Here is a 19,340-nt window from a genome sequence, read left to right as displayed (position 1 = left end):
GAATGAGTTTAGATTGAGTTGAAGTTTTCCTGCAGCTCAGTAGATGGACTTATTTTTCATTTGTATGTATGTCAGACTACAATTTTGTTGAAACATAGTGTGGTTAGAGGGAAAGAGCAGGCTGGATGAATCATGGAGAGAGCCACATTAGAAAGCCCTGGATTCCAGTGTGATGAGTTTGTACACTAAAGGTTTTTGAGCCAAAGCTTTAGGAAAATTGGGGAGCAGTATGTTTGATGATTAAAACAGGGAAGATCTGAGGGGTCACAGCAAGGAGCTGTGGATTCTTGGAACTGAAGCCAGTGACCAGGTGGATCTGAACAGGGGAGGAAAACGACTAGAACTCTGACAAAACTGAGAGCTGCTGGGATCGAGGGGGTCAGCTGTCTCTGAGGTGCAGATTGGGTTAATTGGGAGGGTGGCAAGTTAATTCACATAGGGACAGGAGAATGAGAAGATCAGAGAGGGGTTTTAACTAAGCTGAATTTGTTACGTCAAGGAAACATCCAGGTGCTGATCTCCAGAAGTAGTTAGGGATGTAGGAATAGTGTGAAGAAGAGGGGAGACCAACCAAAGAAAAAGTTGAAGGTTGCAACCACTGAGGTGGTTGTGATCCAGGGAGAGAGCAAAAAGGGAGAGAACTAGGGCATATAAAAACCATGGGGACGTTTGGTACAAGGGGCAGATATGGATGGAGAAAAAGAAAGCAGAGGTGGTCAGAGCCAAATTAGTAGTACAGTGTCATGAAAACCAAGAAAAAGGTTTTAAAGGAGAAGAAGGAAGGGAATAAAGATATGAGCCAGGATAGCTGATGGAGCAAAGTCCTGAAGGAGATGGGGAATAGGATCCAAAGTACAAGTAAAGGCTACTTCGTCCTCGGAGATAGGTTCATACTAAAAATGATTGGCCAGGAGAAAAGGGGGCTGCTTGTTGATCTCTTCAGTAAATAAGGAGAGATCACCTGCAGAATAAAAGACAGTAGGGAGGGTGGGCTTCAGGGGAATAGGGAGGGTTTGAAGCTGGGGTTTTAGAGACTTAGTTGTTTAGAGACCAGAAACAATTCAAAAGAATGCCTTGCTGAGGATGGCCAGTGTCAGTTAGCACTAGGTACCGGTGGTAAGCCCAGGAGCAGAAAAAGGAGATGGGGCTAGCAAGCTGGGATCAGAAAGCCAGATAGACAGAAGAGGAAAGTGCCAGGGCAAAAGAATCCCAAATCTTGATGTGAGTGAACATCAGTGAAATCTTGAGACTAAGGTTGGGGAGAAAAGCAAGTGGTGTTAGGAGACCAGTTGGACCAGGACAGCAAAGGAGGAATGATTGGGCCTGGAAATGACCTCAAAACAGATTCAGTTAGTAACAGACAACATTGTAACGAGGCGGGAAATAGGAGATTGTGAGCAGAGATTAACTACAAGTGAAGGACCTCTGATGTGGAAAATACCAAGTGATAATCAGGTCTAAAGCATGATCTTGCCTGGGCAACTGAGATAGGAGAGGATATAGGTTAAGGAACTCTGAAGTCAGGTTGTTAGATGGGGCTGATGTTACTCTGATTTATTTAGGGTGGTCCTAAGACCTTTGGAAAGCAAAGACCCCTTCTCACCTTTTTCTAAGTCCTACAGAAAGGGCTAGCTTGGGTAAGTACTGTTTGGGGGAAGGTGGGGGGAGGGCAGGAAACAAACAGAGCCTTTAAAGATAACACCTAGAGTATCTCTAGAAGACTCCACCAGAAGCTGCTAGCTTTGACTGCCTCAGGGAAGGGACAGTGTGGTTGGGAAATAGAGGTGGAAGCGAGATTTTTCATCTACATTTTTCTGTACCTTTTGAATTTCAAACTGTGTTAATGTAGCCACCTATTAGAACATAATAAAATGAAAATTTAAGCTGATATTATCGATGCAGATAGTAACCAACTTGTTTAACTTTAAAGCAATTTATGCTTTCCTTATTCTTTCTGGTCCTGATAAAAAGATTAGTTTGATGGGTAGGGCTAATAAAAAGAATATGTAAAAGAGTCCGCTATTCATAATACAGTATTTTGCTAAGTTTACTTCAAGCATTGGTCTCTGAATTTGATCATTCACCACATTTCTGTATTGCTTTTCCATAATCATAAACTAAGGGCAGTTACATTCAGCAAACTTAAGTGATTTTCATTGCAGTAATTTACATGTTTTCCCTTTTAAAATCTTACAACAGGTGTGAAAATCACATCTACCCTGCAAGTGTTGAAGCTGATCAAGCAGGCTGGGGACCGGGTCCTGGTGTATTACGAGAGACCTGTCGGCCAGAGTAATCAAGGTACAGCGCTGCAAGATAATTTTGGGCAGTTGGAAGAAAACTTTCTGTCAAGCTCATGCCAGCCAAACTATGAAGAGGAAACCACTGGGTTGGCAGTAGATGCTGAAAATAGAGATTTGGATTCTGAATTTGAAGACTTGGCAAGTGATGTCAGAGCACAGAATGAGCTCAAAGATGAGGCTCCGTCAGTAAGTCACAGCCCCAAACGTACTCCAACAACACTTTCTGTTAAACCCCTTGGAACGATATCACCAGTTTTAAACCGTAAATTAGCTGTAGGAAATCACCCACCACCACCAAAACCTCCATGTAAAGAGGGAAATAAACCCTTGGCCCTAAAAGCTTCTGAGTTAACGGACCCAACACAAGTGTCAAAACCCACCCAGGGATCCACTGTCAAACCACCCGTGCCACCACGACCACAAGTGAAAGTTCCTTTGCCTTCTGCCGACACCCCAAATCAGACAGAACCCGATGTTCTCCCTGAAAAGCCGGAAAAGGTGCTGCCTCCTCCTCCTGCGGATAAACCTGCTGAAAAGCAAGCGAAAAATATGGATCATACAGAAGATGTAGCTGCATCTAAGCCATTTTTAGCAAAGCAAGAAGTGGCGAGAGATTTTACTTCAGAAAGTTCCTGCCCTCCTAAGGACAGTTCAGATGACCCTCAGATGTGGGAATCATCAGAAATTCCTTACCGTAATAAGCTAGGAAAATGGACAAGAACCAGAGCAACCTGTTTCTTTGACATAGAAGCCTGCCACAGATACTTAAACATTGCACTGTGGTGCAGAGATCCTTTCAAGTTAGGGGGTCTTACCTGTTTGGGGCATGTCAGCTTAAAACTTGAAGAGGTGGCCTTAGGATGTCTGGCCACGTCAAACATGGAATACTCTTCAAAATTCAGACTGGAAGCCCCCTCGCCTAAGGCAATGGTCACGAGAACCGCACTACGGAATCTGAGTATGCAGAAGGGATTCAATGACAAATTTTGCTTTGGTGACATTACCATTCACTTCAAATATTTGAAAGAAGGAGAACCAGACCACCCTACAGTTACTAACTTAGAGAAAGAAAAAGAACTCCATTTGGTCGAAGAGGTTTCTGCCCTACCTAAAGAGGAACATTTTGTTGGACAGATGGGTTTAACAGAAAATAAACATAGTTTCCAGGATACTCAGTTCCAGAACCCAACTTGGTGTGATTACTGTAAGAAAAAAGTGTGGACTAAAGCTGCTTCCCAGTGTATGTTCTGTGCTTATGTTTGCCATAAAAAATGTCAGGAAAAGTGTCTAGCGGAGACACCTCTTTGTGGAGCAACTGATAGGCGGATAGACCGGACCCTGAAAAACCTCAGGCTGGAAGGACAAGAAACCTTCTTAGGCCTGCCTCCTCGGATTGATGCTGAAGCTAGCAAGTCAGTCAATAAAACAACAGGTCTGACAAGACACATCATCAATACGAGCTCTCGTTTGTTAAATTTGCGCCAAGTCTCTAAAACTCGCCTTTCTGAACCAGGAACTGATCTAGTGGAACCTTCACCAAAACACACACCCAACACATCAGACAACGAAGGCAGTGACACCGAGGTCTGTGGTCCGAACAGTCCTTCTAAGCGGGGAAACAACACAGGAATAAAGTTGGTGAGGAAGGATGGTGGTCTGGACGACAGTGTTTTCATTGCAGTTAAAGAAATCGGCCGTGATCTGTACAGGGGCTTGCCTACAGAGGAGAGGATCCAGAAACTAGAGTTCATGCTGGATAAACTGCAGAACGAAATTGACCAGGAGCTGGAACATAATAATTCCCTTGTTAGAGAAGAAAAAGAAGCAACTGAATCAAGGAAAAAATCCCTTCTTTCTGCTGCTTTGTCTAAATCAAGTGAAAGACTACAAGCTCTAACACTTCTCATGATCCACTACAGAGCGGGCATTGAAGATCTTGAATCTTTAGAAAGTCTGTCTTTAGACCAGCACTCCAAAAAAATAAGCAAGTACACAGATGATACAGAAGAAGACCTCGATAATGAAATAACCCAACTAATAGACTCCCAGCCATTCAGCAACATATCAGAGGACTTATTTGGCCCATCAGAGTCTGTTTAACAGCCTATTTAAACTGTCCGAGTGATTGGGGAAAAGTTGCATCTCAAGTACCACAGATAACCCACATGTAAGCCCTCTTCTAATGCACTTCGGCCTGCTTCTCCACAGCCATTTGCTTGTGTAAGAACAAGAGTGAAAAGAGGTTGTTTTCCAGCAAAAACATGACCAGCTCACTAAATTGGTTGTTTCAGATTGCATTTATAGCTATGCGTTTTTGGGTTTATACTGGGAATTTATTTTTACTAATTTATTTTTAACTTTTTCTAATTATGTAATTATGTAAGCTAACTTTTCATATTTATGTGTACGTGTGATGTCTCATTGTGTTACTTTCCTTCATTTAGTTTTGAATGAGTGTTAAATAGGATACTGTCCAAATTCTTGAAGTCTTTTCATTTCCATCACGGTTATAACAAGTTTGCTGCATGCCCAAATTGACAACGGCAATCATTGAGGGAACAGGTTTTGAATCTTCGTGTTAGGAAGTTTGTCATCTCTACTTGCTTGAAATTTTTGTTACTTTGGGGTTTTGAGGGTGATTTTTTGTTTTTGCCAAATGTAACATAAAAGCAGATGCTGCGGCTTTAGTCAGTTACACTGATCAGTAAAAAAAAAAAAAAAAATTACGTATATTGCTTGCTTTCTATCCTGTGAATTTTCTAGTTTTTGTGCAGTTTTAGTGAGAATACAGTTATTAATTTGAAGAGGTTGCATTGACAAACCAAATGTAATAGGAAATAGAGAATGCAGTTGGTCAAGAATTTTGTAGAGAAGATTACTAAAAAAAACAGTAACCAGTAGGATTTTGAAATAAAATCTTTCGAAATGTGGATGCTTTCTCCTTTTAAATGGAAGTTCTGAACATTTGATTTTTTTCATCTTCAGTTCTCCCATGGGAAATAAAGCATGTCAAGGATAAAGTTTCAGAGGACTGTTCTTAAAATGACCGTGTTGATAACTGGGTTTGGCTGTTTTGTTTTAGGAACATTTTCATGCAGGAGGATGTCATAAAGGAAAGGAATCATGCAAGATAGATTGACATGCTGCAGGTTGAAGGAATGGTGGTCATTCTGAACACGTCTATAGTTCAGTCTTTTGTTTAAAAAAAAATAAAAACAGTATAGATACGTAGGAATTGGGATCAGTTCTCTGATAATAAAGATCTATTCCAATACTCGGTCCACTGTGTGGACCCCAGTAACATGTGACTGAGGGAAAACGTGTGAGCATGACCTCTGTTGGTATACCATGAAAGTTTTGGCCTTTTATAGGTCTATTTTCCTCTTATAGGTAACTACTGTGATAAATGACATATACTAAAGATTGACATGAATTTAAAGGTAGGTGGGACAGTTTCGATGGCCGGCAGGAAGAGGCATAGTGTAAGATGTAATAGTGAGGGTTCTGGCCCAGGTTTAGAGCCCAGAACTCCAGGCAAGAGTTAAAGGTCAAGCTCTTCCACTGGCCATTAATGAACTTTATAATCACAAGCGGCTTCCATGCCGCCGTCTCCCCAGCTCCAAAGTAGGAATAAACAATACTTTAACTACCTCACAGGATTGTTGTGAGGAGAACAACAGAACTGCAGAAGTGTTCTGAACAGTAAAAAGCTATTCAAGAAAAGCTATGACTCAAATGGGGGACAAAAACATTTTTTGAAGGTAGAGGAGTTATTCTACTTTTATTAAGTGAACTTTAGGAAGTACCTTTATTGGCCAAGTTTATAACAAAAATAGATCTGTGTATCCCCTTTTTTGTATTAAGCATGTTTGCATTTTAAAAGAACACTGCTGTAGAAGTCTTTATACACCTACTCTGAAAGCTAAAAAAAAGTTCTGTAACATGTGCTTGAAACAATCTGCCCAATGTAATAACCAACTTTTATCTTATGAAAAATAACTTACCGGTGATGACCTGGAAGGCCAGTGTCTGTAAGTGGCTGGTGTGTATGGATGGATGACACCACAGGAGTTTTAGTGACATCCAAGCATGCTGCTGAAACCGATGCGTTTGAAAGAGCTGCAGAAATAACGCAAAATTTTGGTTCATAAAAATCTCCTGTTTTAAAAGTATTTAACTCTGTAGAACCACAGTTATGAAAAGCTCAGTAATGCTGCTAATGATATTTGTAAAATCTACCTTTAATGTAGTGCAATATTTTTCTATCTACTCGGACAGGCATTAGAAGCATCACAGTTGTGCTTTAGTGGGGGGGAGGGGGTCACTCCAAATAGCCTAGGGGGTAGTGAGGTGTGAGGCTTCCTTGAAAACAGTTGTATTCTCCTACATTCCTGATGTAATCTTGCTGCCATGCTATGTTATCAATAGCTAAAAAATAATAAAAAGAACTACCACAGAAAACAAGAATATCTTCATTTGCTAACATCTGAAAGAGGTGATTGCTACATCTCTGGAATTACCGCCTGGTTGAATTTGGCCATGCAAACAAGCTCTTCACAAAGTCCACTTTTGCTAAACAAAATTGCTCTTTTGAAATTTGCCTAAAAGCATTAAATTCTGGTTTTACTGTTGTTTTTTCTAAGCTGTGAAATCTCAGATATATGGATCGGCCCTGCTATTTATTAGGAATTAGACTATTTTCTGTATTTCTGGTATTTAGGTGAGGTGAAGAACTAGGTTAAACAATCACGCTGAACAATATTTTAGCATTATTTTGGAATCAGAATTAATATGCTACATTTCCTAATATTAAGTCCTATACTCAAGTATCAGAATAGCTGAAATACTATTGGCTATTTTATGATTTGAGAAGAGAAAACAAGCTGAAAATTGAAGGGTACTGTCAAGCTCTAAATTTATCTCGATTTTTTGAAAGGCAGTTTGAAAATACTTGGCTCCTGATTACAAAGATCTTAATTTCCCTAAAAGTGAATAAATTTAAAATCACTTTGAAAATGTATTGTCTTTTTTTCTAAATTGAGATAATAGCTTTCTTTTAATAGAAGGCTTGGGGAAGGTTTAGAGCCCCTCTAAGATCTGAGTAAAACTGCGATTCTCGTGCCTGTGAGTCTCATGCCTGAAAGAGACGTACGTACACACCCTGAGTTGTCTAGATTCCAGGGCCCTGTGGGCTCACCATGTGGAAGAGCTTAGTTACTTCCATCATATATGGTTATTTGTTCACGACAGTCAGGAAAGCAATTTAACTTTAGAAATGCAAGGGTAACTTAACTGGGCTTTTCCACATTGACGCCATGGGACTAGTTACAGATTTCAATTTAAAGCCAATTTTGCAAAGCCAAAAAGTAGGGTTCAGACTAACCTGAATTTTTACCTGATGCCTGCAAGCAGAAAAGAATAGTTTTTAATTAGATATTAGATATTCACAGTCAATACATTATGCATTTTATTCCAACGATGTCTGGTTTATAAAGGAATACAAACAGGCACAGTAGTGTTCAGAAGATTTATTAAGGAAACTAGCTAAAACAAGTATGCACATACACTTAGCAGTCAGAAGAAAGAACTGAATATTCTTTGCTACCTCAGTAACAATTTTGTATCTGTTTTGCCAGGTACAAACCCACCTCTGCTCAAAAAAACATTCAGGGAGCTGTATGTTCACGGTTCTGATACACTGAGAAAAAAAGCCTCACTTCACAGTTTTGCTAAGGCCAGAATTTTAGTCCTAATAAAAGACCTTGTAATTTTCCCCCTCAGTCAGATATAATTGATACTTTTGCTCCCAAAACAGTTCTGAAACACTCACGTCTTTTACGTTCTTTCTAGAGATCAACAGTGGGCATGCCTCTGCCAGTCATTCTTGAAGAGACTGAAGCCTTAAAGGCAAGAATGAAATTGGAGTAAATCATACAGTATTGTGGTCAGGGAGAGCCACCAACCCTCTAAGAGAATTGATCTGCAGCACGTTCTTGAAGGGTCTCCCCTGTGGGAGTAGAGAACAATCCTGATGGTTTACGTTAGCCATATGAAAGTGCTATCAGAGATTTGTAAGTTGCCCGGTGCAAATATGTGAATAGGAAACTTGTTTGCTTCCACCACACTGCACTTGAACACCAGATTTCAAGTCACTCCAAGAAGCTTCATAAAGCAAATGGAAAGAAAGTACCAGCTACTCTCTTAGAGGTCGAGTCCTTGTTCTAAAGTTCTTTGCTCCTTGACCAAGTTAACAGAAACACAATTTTAGCTAACAAAATACAGACATTAGGTAATTTTTGTTGATTGCAGAACTCTAGAATTTACAAGTATTATCTGAGACATTCTACACTATCTGCACACTCCAATCACATCTCATACAAAACCTGATGGCAACTGACAGTGCTAACACAGTATTTGCTGTTAAATTGAAAAGGCACGTCAATGTTGTCATGCTTAGAAAAACCACATTATACAGCACTAGATGATAGAAGAATACACAGACATTTCTAGATGTTTCTAGGGTTTTTCTGTCTTTGAAAGGGAATGTGTCCTGACCTATTATTTTTACCTGTTTTCCTAATGTGATTCAAGATAATTTCATTCCTCCTCCATCTTCGTTTAAAATTTTTCACATTAATGTGAACAACCTTCAGAAGTCTAAAAAATAATAGTTGCAATTCAAAACTTAATAGATTCCTAAAAGACACTTGGATGACCTCTTACCAGGTCAAAGGTCAGATTTTTTTCATATCCTAGCAGCTATTAGCCTTTTAAGTTTCTAAAAGTTGAACTAAATTTCTAAAAGTTAATATATCTTAGGCTTAAACAACCTCGACAGTATAAGGTGAATCTACCCTCAATTTTCTTTTCATCCTAAGACAATCAAATATATACTAGAAAGGGAAAGCTAGTTGTTCATAACTATACTTCCGGGTGCTTTTCTCTGCTTTCAGAACATTTACTATTTTCCCTGTTGGCTTTAGTGTCTGCTGCCCGCCACACGACATGTAAATACATAATTTACAACCATCTGTTTCCAGGTAGATGATTCTGTAGAAAACTAATGCCAGCCACGATTATGGGTAAGTCCAAAAGATGACAGACTCAACTTCCTGTCCTCTGCATCTGAGATAACTAGCTTTTAGCTCAGAAATATATTGATAGTAATTACAAGTTAACCACACTGTGTCACAACATCATATGCTGTCTTACTTGATTCTGTTTTTCAGACTTCCTTCTAGTTTCTCAGTGTTGGAAGTGTCTTGGAGATAATGTGTGCTTTCATTTTAAACACTCATTACCAATATTCAGAAAAAATAGATTTTTTTGCCCAAGTGTTCATGAATGTAAGTTTTTTAAAAATTATATTTGATTTGGATTCAAATATTTATAGATTTACACTATATCTATTTCGTCAAAATATATTGTACAATATTTAATAAAATCAAATACGTAAAATAAAGTTTTCAACACTATTTATACAAACCCCTAGAAAAGCTGCTTTTTCTTTATAAGGCTGTTGGCAATCAATCACAACCATGGAGAAGAATGAATAACCTTTGGTTGTTTTGCTTTCACCAGGGATGAATGGTAGGACTAAGACTGTTCCGGAGGAGTCATTTCACTTCTGGAAACACGGTTTTATACAATAAATACTTTGAGACTTTTGAGGATCTCAGTCACTTTCAGATTCTTCATCATCACCTACTGGATACGACTGGATATTATTCTGGGTGTACATTTTTGTTTTAATGGGACAGTTGTGATCCATGAGAATAGCCTGAAAGAGAGCAAAGTGCAGATATAGTAACCTTGTTTCATAAAGAGAAGATGGTTTTAACCTACCATCTTTAAGAATTACTAGTTGGAAAGCTGTATCTAGCACCACCCGCTGTCAACCAGTCCTTCGGTGCAACTGCCGGGTGCCTGGCCCCGAAGCCCCGGGGTTCCACACTCCGGGAGGGTTCCAGGCGAGAGACGGCAGCCATGGTCTCCCCCAGGGCCGTGAAGTCCAGTCGGGGCAACCTGCAAGCCATGAAGCAAGGGCTATGCGGGTCACGTTTAGGAAGAGTTCTATTTAGAATCTTGGAATTGGGGCTGGGGTGAGAAGCGGGTGGGAATCCTGGAGGTCACCCAGTCCAATTGCTATGCATGGATTTCACTGTGGCAACATACCCTCAATGAGGTGGACTCCTCTTGCAAATGTACCTGAGACTAAACTGCCTCCCTTGTTTCTCTACGTGGATCTGGTTCAGATTCGAGCCATCTTCACAGACTGCCCTGATATTTTAAGACCACTGCCCTGGCCCCTTAGGTTTCCCTACACTCCTCACAGGGCCCCTGTCTTCATAAATGGCATTTCCAGGCACCTCTCCCCAAATCCTGGGTGTTTTCCTCTTGCTCAAATGGAGGTTTTAAAACAAAACACAGACAGTGTCATGAACATACAAATCGTGTGCCTTCTCATTGTTACTGAAAAACAGCCCATTGATCCTCAATTAGTAAGTCCTGGTAATCATTATTCCTCTTGAACATGTGCAGACCAAGCCCGCTGTCTGAGAATACAGCTGCCCTGATCCTGCCAGGCCTGTGCCGGCAGCCTTGCTGCAAGACCTCAGCTTCACGAGCGCCCTAGGTGGTAGGCCCATAACCCCCTGCGTAGGCACAGCAATTAAAGAACATGACCATGGGACGTACAGCTACAATGGGGCAGATGTGCGCCAGATGGCCTTGTGCCGAAGTCTGTTCCTGCTGGCGGCGGCGGGGGGGGACAGGGAACAGAGCACTGGGTACAACTAACGGATTCTCCCACCAGCTGTGCCTTCTGGAGTCTTCCTCCACATAAACTATTCCCCCAATACCTTTTTATGCAGCATGAAAATCTACTTGGAAACATTTATCTGTTAAAATTTATCTCATGTTGGTCTACGGCAACCTATCTCGGTGTTTCGTCAGCTACGCCCCCCAGGTCTTGCCCCATACATTTGATAACTTCTGTGACTCCACTCAGTGCTAACCCATTTATCATTTCCTGAGAAATTCTAAAATGATCTGCCTGGGTGACATGTTAAGATAATGACTTCCTTGACCCTCTAAGTCAGGCTGCCAGCTCAAACCATCAGCTGCAAATTTAATTTTTTTTTTTTATGCTTCGTGCCAAGTGAATTAATACATGTATTTAATAAAGAGCTCAATTTCCAAAACTCAGTAACTGATGCAACAGACATTGTCCACAAGGACCATTCTCCCCATATGGATGTATCCTTGTTACACAAACGGTTTAACCTCCAAAGATCTCAATGTCTCACCTCTACAGGGTAGTGATCCTCAAACATGCACAATAATCACCTGGGGGTGGGGGGGTTAAACCTGAAATTCAGGTCCCTAACCCTTCACGACCGTGGTGTCAACATGCTATGAGAAGCACTGCCTTGGTGATACGGTATTATCTAGAACTACAGCAGAGCCGAATGGCTACCAACAGCCTGCTGGGCACCTGCTGCTGTCCCCCTAAGGTCCTATCCCAGCACCTCCGTGACTTCCCCGCAAGGGAAAGACAGGTCCCACAGCATGCACAGGTGGGTGAAGTGTTCAGGGACAGCCGTATGGAGGAGATGGGGCACGAGCTGAACCTGGAAGGATGGGAAGGATGGGCACAGCAAAGGAGCTGTGAGCACAGTATGAATTATCTACTCAACGAGCCACTATGTAAAACAGGGCCACGGGCACCTGGGTGGCTCAGTCGGTTAAGCGGCTGACTCTCGATTTCGGCTCAGGTCATGATCTCAGAGGGTCATGGGATTGAGCCCCACATTGGGCTCCACACTCAGCGAGCAGTCTGCTTGGGCTTCTCTCTCTCCCTCTCCCTCTGACCACCTCCCCCAACTAGCACACTTGCTCACTCTCTCTCTCTCTCAAAAAGAAAATAAAAATAATAAAATAAAAACAGAGACACTAAGTGAGCCAGCCTGACCACCACAGAGGTCTGATGTTGAGGTACACAGACATTCATTAGAAAGACCAACCAGAACCAGACTGCAGGGCCCTGGATGCCAGGCAGGGGGCCTCGATCCCTGACCCACAGGCAGCAAGAGCCTTGGGAAGGATGGCCATCATTCTACCCCTCTCATAACGGCCCTCTCTTGGTTCACCCCCCTTAGACCTGACTCTGCATATATGTAGACTTCTTAAGGACCCCGAAACCTAACACTGGGCACCTGGTACGGACTCAAACAGCTGTGTTGCAAGGGAGGTTCAGACTGATGATAGGAGCATCAAACAGACTTCAGTGGTCAGAAGTTATCAGTGCAGCCAAATCACATTTGCACCCAAAGCCTATTCCAGATAAGTAAGTTTTCTTTCTTGAAATATTGCTTTGTAGCTTTTAAAACCTAGCTTACTGGCTTCCGAACCTCTTTTGAAAGAATGTGTGACATCTGCTTTTATAACAAGTTATACGTGATCAAATAAGCCAGACGGCATCTGTAATATTCCCAAAGAGCCAGGGACAGAGAGGGGTGAACAGGAGAGAGTGGGTAAGTCAGGCGCGCGCACAGGGGCCACGAGGAGCGCGGCTCATGGAGCCGCCAGGTAATTTAAGCCAGCACTCTGCTGGGGAGCAAGGTGTGTCGGACTCTCCACCGAAGACAACAGAGGAAGGAGGAGGGCGTCTGAATTCCGAGCAGAGCCCAGTTACTGAGAACTGAACCGCTGCCAAGCGCCTGGCTTCCTACCAGACACAGAGCAGAGTGAGGCTCTCCAAAGTGGTAAAAGCCTTGTTGGACCAAATGACGTATATAAATTAAATACACAGCAGGATACTCAGGAAAAGCATTGAAGCATAAGCCCCTCCAGGCTTGGAGATTTTGAGATACACCAGGCCTGTATGCTGAAAAGTTTTATTTACTGTATCTAAAAAAAAAAAAAAAAAAAAAAAATTTAGTGATGGTTGTGCATACCCACTATGTAAATGCCCTGCAAAGGGACACATTTCTGTAAATAGATTGTAACATGCAGGTCTTTGCCTGGCTCCTGCATTCAGGAAACAGTAGCAGGAAGGACTCTCTGGAAACAACTATGAGAGAGCCAAGAGTCACCCAGGAAAACAAGCTGCGATCTCAAACACCGACCTTCCTGTCTGGCCCACAACCAGAAACTTTAAGAGTAAGATGTAAGAAACGTGCCCTATCTTCAAAAATAATTCTTCAACCTGAAAAAATATCCATACCAGCACACAGCTGTTCTCAACTGGGTATTCTGAGAATCACAGGCTGCATGTCATTGTCGTGTACCTAAAACACAATTGTCCTCACATGGCAGAGTGGATGTTTCTTATACTTGCAAAGGGACCTGAGTAACAAACAGGTTTTTTTCTCCCTCTGTACTTATGAAAGGGAGGGAGGGAGGGAAAGAGAAAGAGGGAGAGGAAAGGAAAGGAAAGGGAAAGGAAAGGAAGAAAGAAGGAAATCAAGTACACCAAATAGAAAAAAACACTCAAGTGCTCACAAACTAGTTCATGATTCTCCGGCTGGGGACCCATGAAAACAGCATTTGATCCTTCAACATAAAATAGCTGAAGCCCAAATGCCTCGCTATCAGAGCGTTGCCTAATGAAAATTAATTGCTACGGTTTATAGGCCTTCTTCAGGCTCTCCTGTCCCCATCTGCATCTGATAACCGCTCATCCTGAACGCCAGCACTGGTTGGGATTGGATTTTCTCAAGCGGGCAGTAATCACTTCTGTCCCCTCCGTGGCACACTGCCAGCCCGGCCTCACCCCCCACCCCAATCATTAGGTTGCTTCCTGCTCCGTGAGTAGGCAGCCACCGCCGGCCACCCACAAAGGCTACCATCCCATGGGGCAAACGGAATCCAGTGTGATACCTTCGATCACGGGCAGCAATTACGGGCGGCGAGATGCGCGTTTTCTCAAGTTTTTAAGGATTCCTCTTGCTAGGCATGCATTAAGGATTTTGACATTTTACAGTGAGAGTGGCTTTCTGGAAGCCTGCAATTCTTGTTGCTTTGCCTCTCAAGATCGTCCCTTTCACTTCCTGGGCATTGTCAAGTGAACTAAAGCACGGATTTACATGAGGGAAGAGAAGAGGCACCAGGGGCCTGCCCCCTGCCCGGCGTCATGTGGACCCCACGGTGGCAGCTGGTGGGCAGGCTGATCCCCCAGCTCATCCTCGGACCTCGCTCATCTCGCTCATTTCCTCCGACGCCCCAGATAAGCCATCGTGCTGCTGCCGACACACAGATAACCCAACAGCCACTAACGTCCGCTGCTTGGCCAGGGAAACCCATTCAGCAGTCCTGGGGTCTCAGTAGCCAAAGGAAGCACTCACCTCACAGAGGGGACAAAGGGACAATAGCAGGGGCCCTCTGGGCGGAGAGTAAATCAGAGCATTCAGTAAAAGCAAGAAAGAAGTATAGGGTGGTACTGGAAATAGTAACACATTTGCTGAATGAACATTTCCTGTGTGCTAAGCACGGGGCTAAGCACCCTGTGGGATTCTCCTCCGAATGCTCCCAGCCAGCCAGTGAGGCAGACGCGGTCATTTCCTCATGGGACAGTTTGACTCCAGGGCCATGCCAGCCCTTCACTATCTCCCAAGAATCGTAAACAGTCTCCTGGGTGACAGGAGCATTCGTAGGTGATTTGTCTTTTGTTGGTCAAAAAGGGTTGGGAGTAACCTTCCTTCAGCCTTAATCAAATTGATATGGGGGCAACAGAATGACAGTTTTTAGTTGTTGCACTGAGAATTTTCTGATCCTGATTTGGGCAAGGCACTGTGTGGGGGTCAGGCCGGGAGACAGGTCAGATGATCAATAAAGCACTATGGTTGTTCAGCATCTAAGCAAGAGGAAGGAAGAAAGGGTGGTTTCCACCGGGATATTTCCACAACACCTTCCACTCCTTTTCTTTGCATCGAACGGGTCCTGAGTGATTCAAAATTACCACTTTACATCCTGTATAATAAAGGGCATAAGACCAGTGCCCAATGCAGAATATATTTTTTAAATATATTGAAGGAATTAATGAATACAAAGAATGCTCCAAACAAATAAAGGCTGCACATGGCCTAACTTTAGAATCTGTGTCTGTTTTTAAACCCACTCTTTGGGGAAAATCATAAAAGGGCAGTTCGAGAAATGCCAAAGCATCAAGACCCATTTCAGTTCAACCGTCAGAAAGAACTTTGGATGTACCCCCAAGAGAACATCACAAGTGAACCTCATAATCACAAAAATACGGTCTCTCCCTGCCTTGGTTATCTCATTCATTCTTAATCTAAACCACTCTTCTTCCAGCTGGATGAGAATCTGTCACCATGGGAGGTTTTTTAAAAACTCCAATCACCACGTATGAAGGCTGTCAGGTTAACACGACTAATGCATTTCAAAATTCAAGTTTAGAATCAATAAGTGAATCTGTTCAGAAGAGGAACACCTCATACTCAATTCTATATCTTTCATCTAGTTACGGTTCTGGGTATAAAATTGTGAATTTAAAGGTTAGACATGCCCCTGTGTGCCCAGAGGTACATATATGATAGTTTTCCAAAATGCTCTGTTATCTACACCAAAACCATCTCCAGAATCTTTTGCAGTAAGGACTAAAACACTATTAGTGAAAGCTGTAAGGCTCAGGAGAAAAGCAAACGGCACCAAAAATGGCTAATCTTAGGACTCGGCACAGGAGGCAAAAAAAATAATATCCAAGATTTTCAAGAACTGAAGAAAATTACATTGAACTACCCCATGTCTGGTTGACAAAAGAGCTACACAGACTCCTAACATATGTATAAAAGTCATTTCATTCTTCACATTTACAAACGAAATGCTTGATATAGTAAAAAAAAAACTATGGTCCACGTGGTATAAACTCAAAAGGAACTTTGACCATTTATGTTTGGGGAATTCTGTCCAAAAGGAGCGGAAACATATTTTATAATTCAGCCATGAAGAAACTATCCAGAAGACCATGCTAAAATGATCAAGAAACACTTGACTGCTGGGGCGCCTGGGTGGCTCAGTTGCTAAGCTTCTGCCTTCGGCTCAGGTTTGATCCCAGGGTCCTGGGGTCGAGCCCCGCATCGAGCTCCCTGCTCGGCGGAAAGCCTCCTTCTCCCTCTCCCACTCCCCCTGCTTGTGTTCCCTCTCTCGCTGTGTCTCTCTTTGTCAAATAAATAAATAAAATCTTTAAAAAAAAAAAGAAACACTTGACTGTGGCCTAAAATTTTCTTACCATTTTTTCTTCCTTGGCAGGTGGACTTCGAAGAAAAAAGCAGAGAGGAGCAAAAAGAATATCAATTATTCCAATAATGGTCATGAGCCATGGAAATCCGATTGCCTTTGCGATAGCCCCACCAGCAGAAGGACCTTTCAGGAAACAGAGAATTAGATCGACCTCTCTCCAGATGTCTCACAGATAGGAAGATACAAAAGTTTAAATAATTTTCAATCAGCATGATCATGCATTAAGCTAAAACACTGTTCTGAAGAGCCAGCGTCCTTACCTATGGCATATCCCATGCAGAAGGCCACATCCGCAATGGCATACACGCTCCCGTAGACAGACACGTGCCGCAGGTCGACCAGGTAGCCCATGATGGGCATCATTGATGAATCCACCATTCCTGTGGACAGTCAGGGAACATGGTCTATGGAAAACGGATGTAACCCAAAAATGTGGGGAATATCGGGGATGTGTCCTAACCTCACAACCCCACCAGCTCTTCCCCAGTGGTCATCACCACCTGTGAGTCTCAAGGCAGGCTGCCTGAGGCATACCCTTCACTGAAGACAGACTGCCAGTCACTGAGGCTGGGACTGGAACCCAGGCCACCTTTGCCTGTTCTCCACCTTACCTCACCTGTCCTCTATGGTCTGAAGGGCCCATCTTCCAGGGGAGGGCCCCCAGTCCTCCGGTGACTCACAGACCAGGCTTCACATCCAGTGGGGTGCCAGCTACCAGCTGTGTGGCCCTCCTACTTGCTCCCAGCTGGTGCTTTCCAGATTAACTCTCTTCCGGCCCACTGGCCCCTTGCCCTCACCCAGGGGCACACCTACAAACCTCACACACCCCCATCCTCATCCACAGCTTAGCCTCACACGCAGACCATAAGAAGAAGCTGGAAAGTATCAGGGAAGATGGGAAGGAATCAGAACATGAAGCTGTCTGAGAGGTCACCCTGCCCTGCTCAGGGAAGAGACTGAAAGAGGTCTGATTTGGGGCTCAAACAAACACCACGTCCAAGGCCAGTATTATAATCTCTTGTTCCTTCAACAGGCAGGGACAGGAAGCATAAAGAAAGAGCATGTGTGCTGAGTCCTGGCCTCAAGTCCCTGGCGGGGTGAGCACAGCCATTCCTTCTCTCTCCAAACACTGGCTTCCCCATCCATAAAATGGTGCAGATGATGATTGGCTAAAATGAGGCTGTATCATCCGTGGACCCCTCCAGCGGGGTACTCCAAAGTTAGCTCCCTCACCCCCACCAAGGACTAGCAGCAAGAAGAGGAGGGAAGTTTCTTTCATTCAATGCGTATTCCTTGATCCCCTAACATGTGGAGGGTGCTGGGGCCATGGGGTGAACAACGTGGACAGAAGGGGCGGACGGGCCGCAAAAAGCTGAAACGTGAATCACAGCTGTGTCACGAACACCATGAGGTGCTGTGTGAGGACAAACCTAACCCAGCCCGGGGAGTCGCAGAGGCTCCCTTCTCTCTTTCCACGGTACCAAAGATTCAATTCTTGCCTTTAGCTTGTGATAGATTTGCATTTACTTTTATTAGGCCCCATCTGTATATTACAAATGAGAAACAAATGCATGCTATTTATCAAAAACGTTCACGAGATTGTTCCTAACATGTGACTATTCTTCCCATTACAGACTCGTCCCCTTTGCCGGTGAGAAGTCCCGCAGCACGGTGGTGATCGAGATCTCTGTTCACCCTTCCTGTACCAAACCTCACAGAAAATACATGTGAGGTCTCTGGCCCCACCCCACCCCGGTTCATAGGAGCAGCTCCGTGCACAGACCTGAGCCCAAACAAACGCGCTCCGAGCGAGGGATTCTCTTGTTTGCCCAAGGGCAGCAATGGAGTATCCGTTTGCTTCTGTAAATATCAGGCCTTTAAAAATACTGGTTTTCTGGAAATAAAGGACTAGTATGCAGAAGCAGGTATCTATCTACAGATAATCGTCAGGCTGTACTTGAACGTGGCTGCCCACAGCCTCCTCTCAAGCTTCCAGAAATTTTAGGTTGAGAAACTACAGTCTGCCCAAATAAGAGGAGATCTTTCTTAGTTGTGGGGAAAACAAAGTTTCAAATTTAGGCATAAGGTTATGCAACTTACCGATTGCAAAACCAACTCCAAAGTTGGGAGCTATGAGTCCATAAATGTTTTTTGCAAAAGGAATCTGTAAGAGGAAATAAACATTACACGAGAATCGTGATATCCAACTGCAAATCTTCTGGGAAAACCTTAAAGACATGTTTTCTCTGGCCTGGGTGTGCATGTTTCCTTCTGAAAGAAATGGGAGAAAGGAAGAGGGTGCTGTCTGGGGAGAACTGGGACCTCCGAGTCTTTAAAAGTTGAAGCTGAAATGGGTTTTTGCGACCACCAAGGAAAACTCGCTGACTGCCATAGTTGAGATCAGCCTGGACCACACTCCACTTTGACAAGAACCAGAAGGCCTCACCTGCGGTAGATACGGGCCATTGGTAGAAGGTGTTTTATTCTACAAAAACATCTTGCTATTGTTTCAGGCTAGTTGTCTGAAAGTGTTTTAAGACACTATAATGTTTAAAATGATGAGGGAGTAGTGACATTTACACTATGTAACAAAATATACTACAGAACCTCCAACTGACATAAAATGAAAATATATTCTTTGGAAAATCTTGTCCAAAGTGTTTAAGATGACAAAAAAATTAGAGGAAAATGGGAGATGTCATAAAACCAAATATCAACAAACTTTAAACAGCTGTAAAAGGTTTCCTGGGGATCCTGGCCCAAAACAAAAGTTTT

General features: G+C 43.1%; 2 protein-coding genes across 2 annotated transcripts in view; one reads left to right on the top strand and one right to left on the bottom strand.

Moving 5' to 3' along the window:
• Positions 1 to 7,307, top strand: part of PDZD8 (PDZ domain containing 8) — an 80,048-nt gene extending 72,741 nt beyond the window's left edge. The window contains exon 5 of the mRNA XM_045878940.3: positions 2,200 to 7,307. Coding sequence (XP_045734896.1) covers positions 2,200 to 4,403 — 2,204 coding nt within the window. The 3' untranslated portion in view covers positions 4,404 to 7,307. The remainder of the gene's footprint in view (positions 1 to 2,199) is intronic.
• A 490-nt stretch (positions 7,308 to 7,797) lies between these two features.
• The window catches only part of SLC18A2 (solute carrier family 18 member A2), a 37,372-nt gene continuing 25,829 nt past the window's right edge, over positions 7,798 to 19,340 (bottom strand). The window contains exons 13-16 of the mRNA XM_045878941.3: positions 18,666 to 18,729; positions 16,826 to 16,945; positions 16,555 to 16,688; positions 7,798 to 10,083 (exon numbers count right to left, since the gene is read on the bottom strand). Coding sequence (XP_045734897.1) covers positions 9,979 to 10,083; positions 16,555 to 16,688; positions 16,826 to 16,945; positions 18,666 to 18,729 — 423 coding nt within the window. The 3' untranslated portion in view covers positions 7,798 to 9,978. The remainder of the gene's footprint in view (positions 10,084 to 16,554; positions 16,689 to 16,825; positions 16,946 to 18,665; positions 18,730 to 19,340) is intronic.

Source organism: Mirounga angustirostris, unplaced genomic scaffold, assembly GCF_029215605.1.
Source record: "Mirounga angustirostris isolate CCGP_5_RB_7025 unplaced genomic scaffold, mMirAng1.0.hap1 SCAF_6, whole genome shotgun sequence".
Lineage (NCBI taxonomy): Eukaryota > Metazoa > Chordata > Mammalia > Carnivora > Phocidae > Mirounga > Mirounga angustirostris.
Note: the sequence above shows the minus strand (reverse complement) of the source record. Positions and strands in the feature narration are given on the sequence as shown.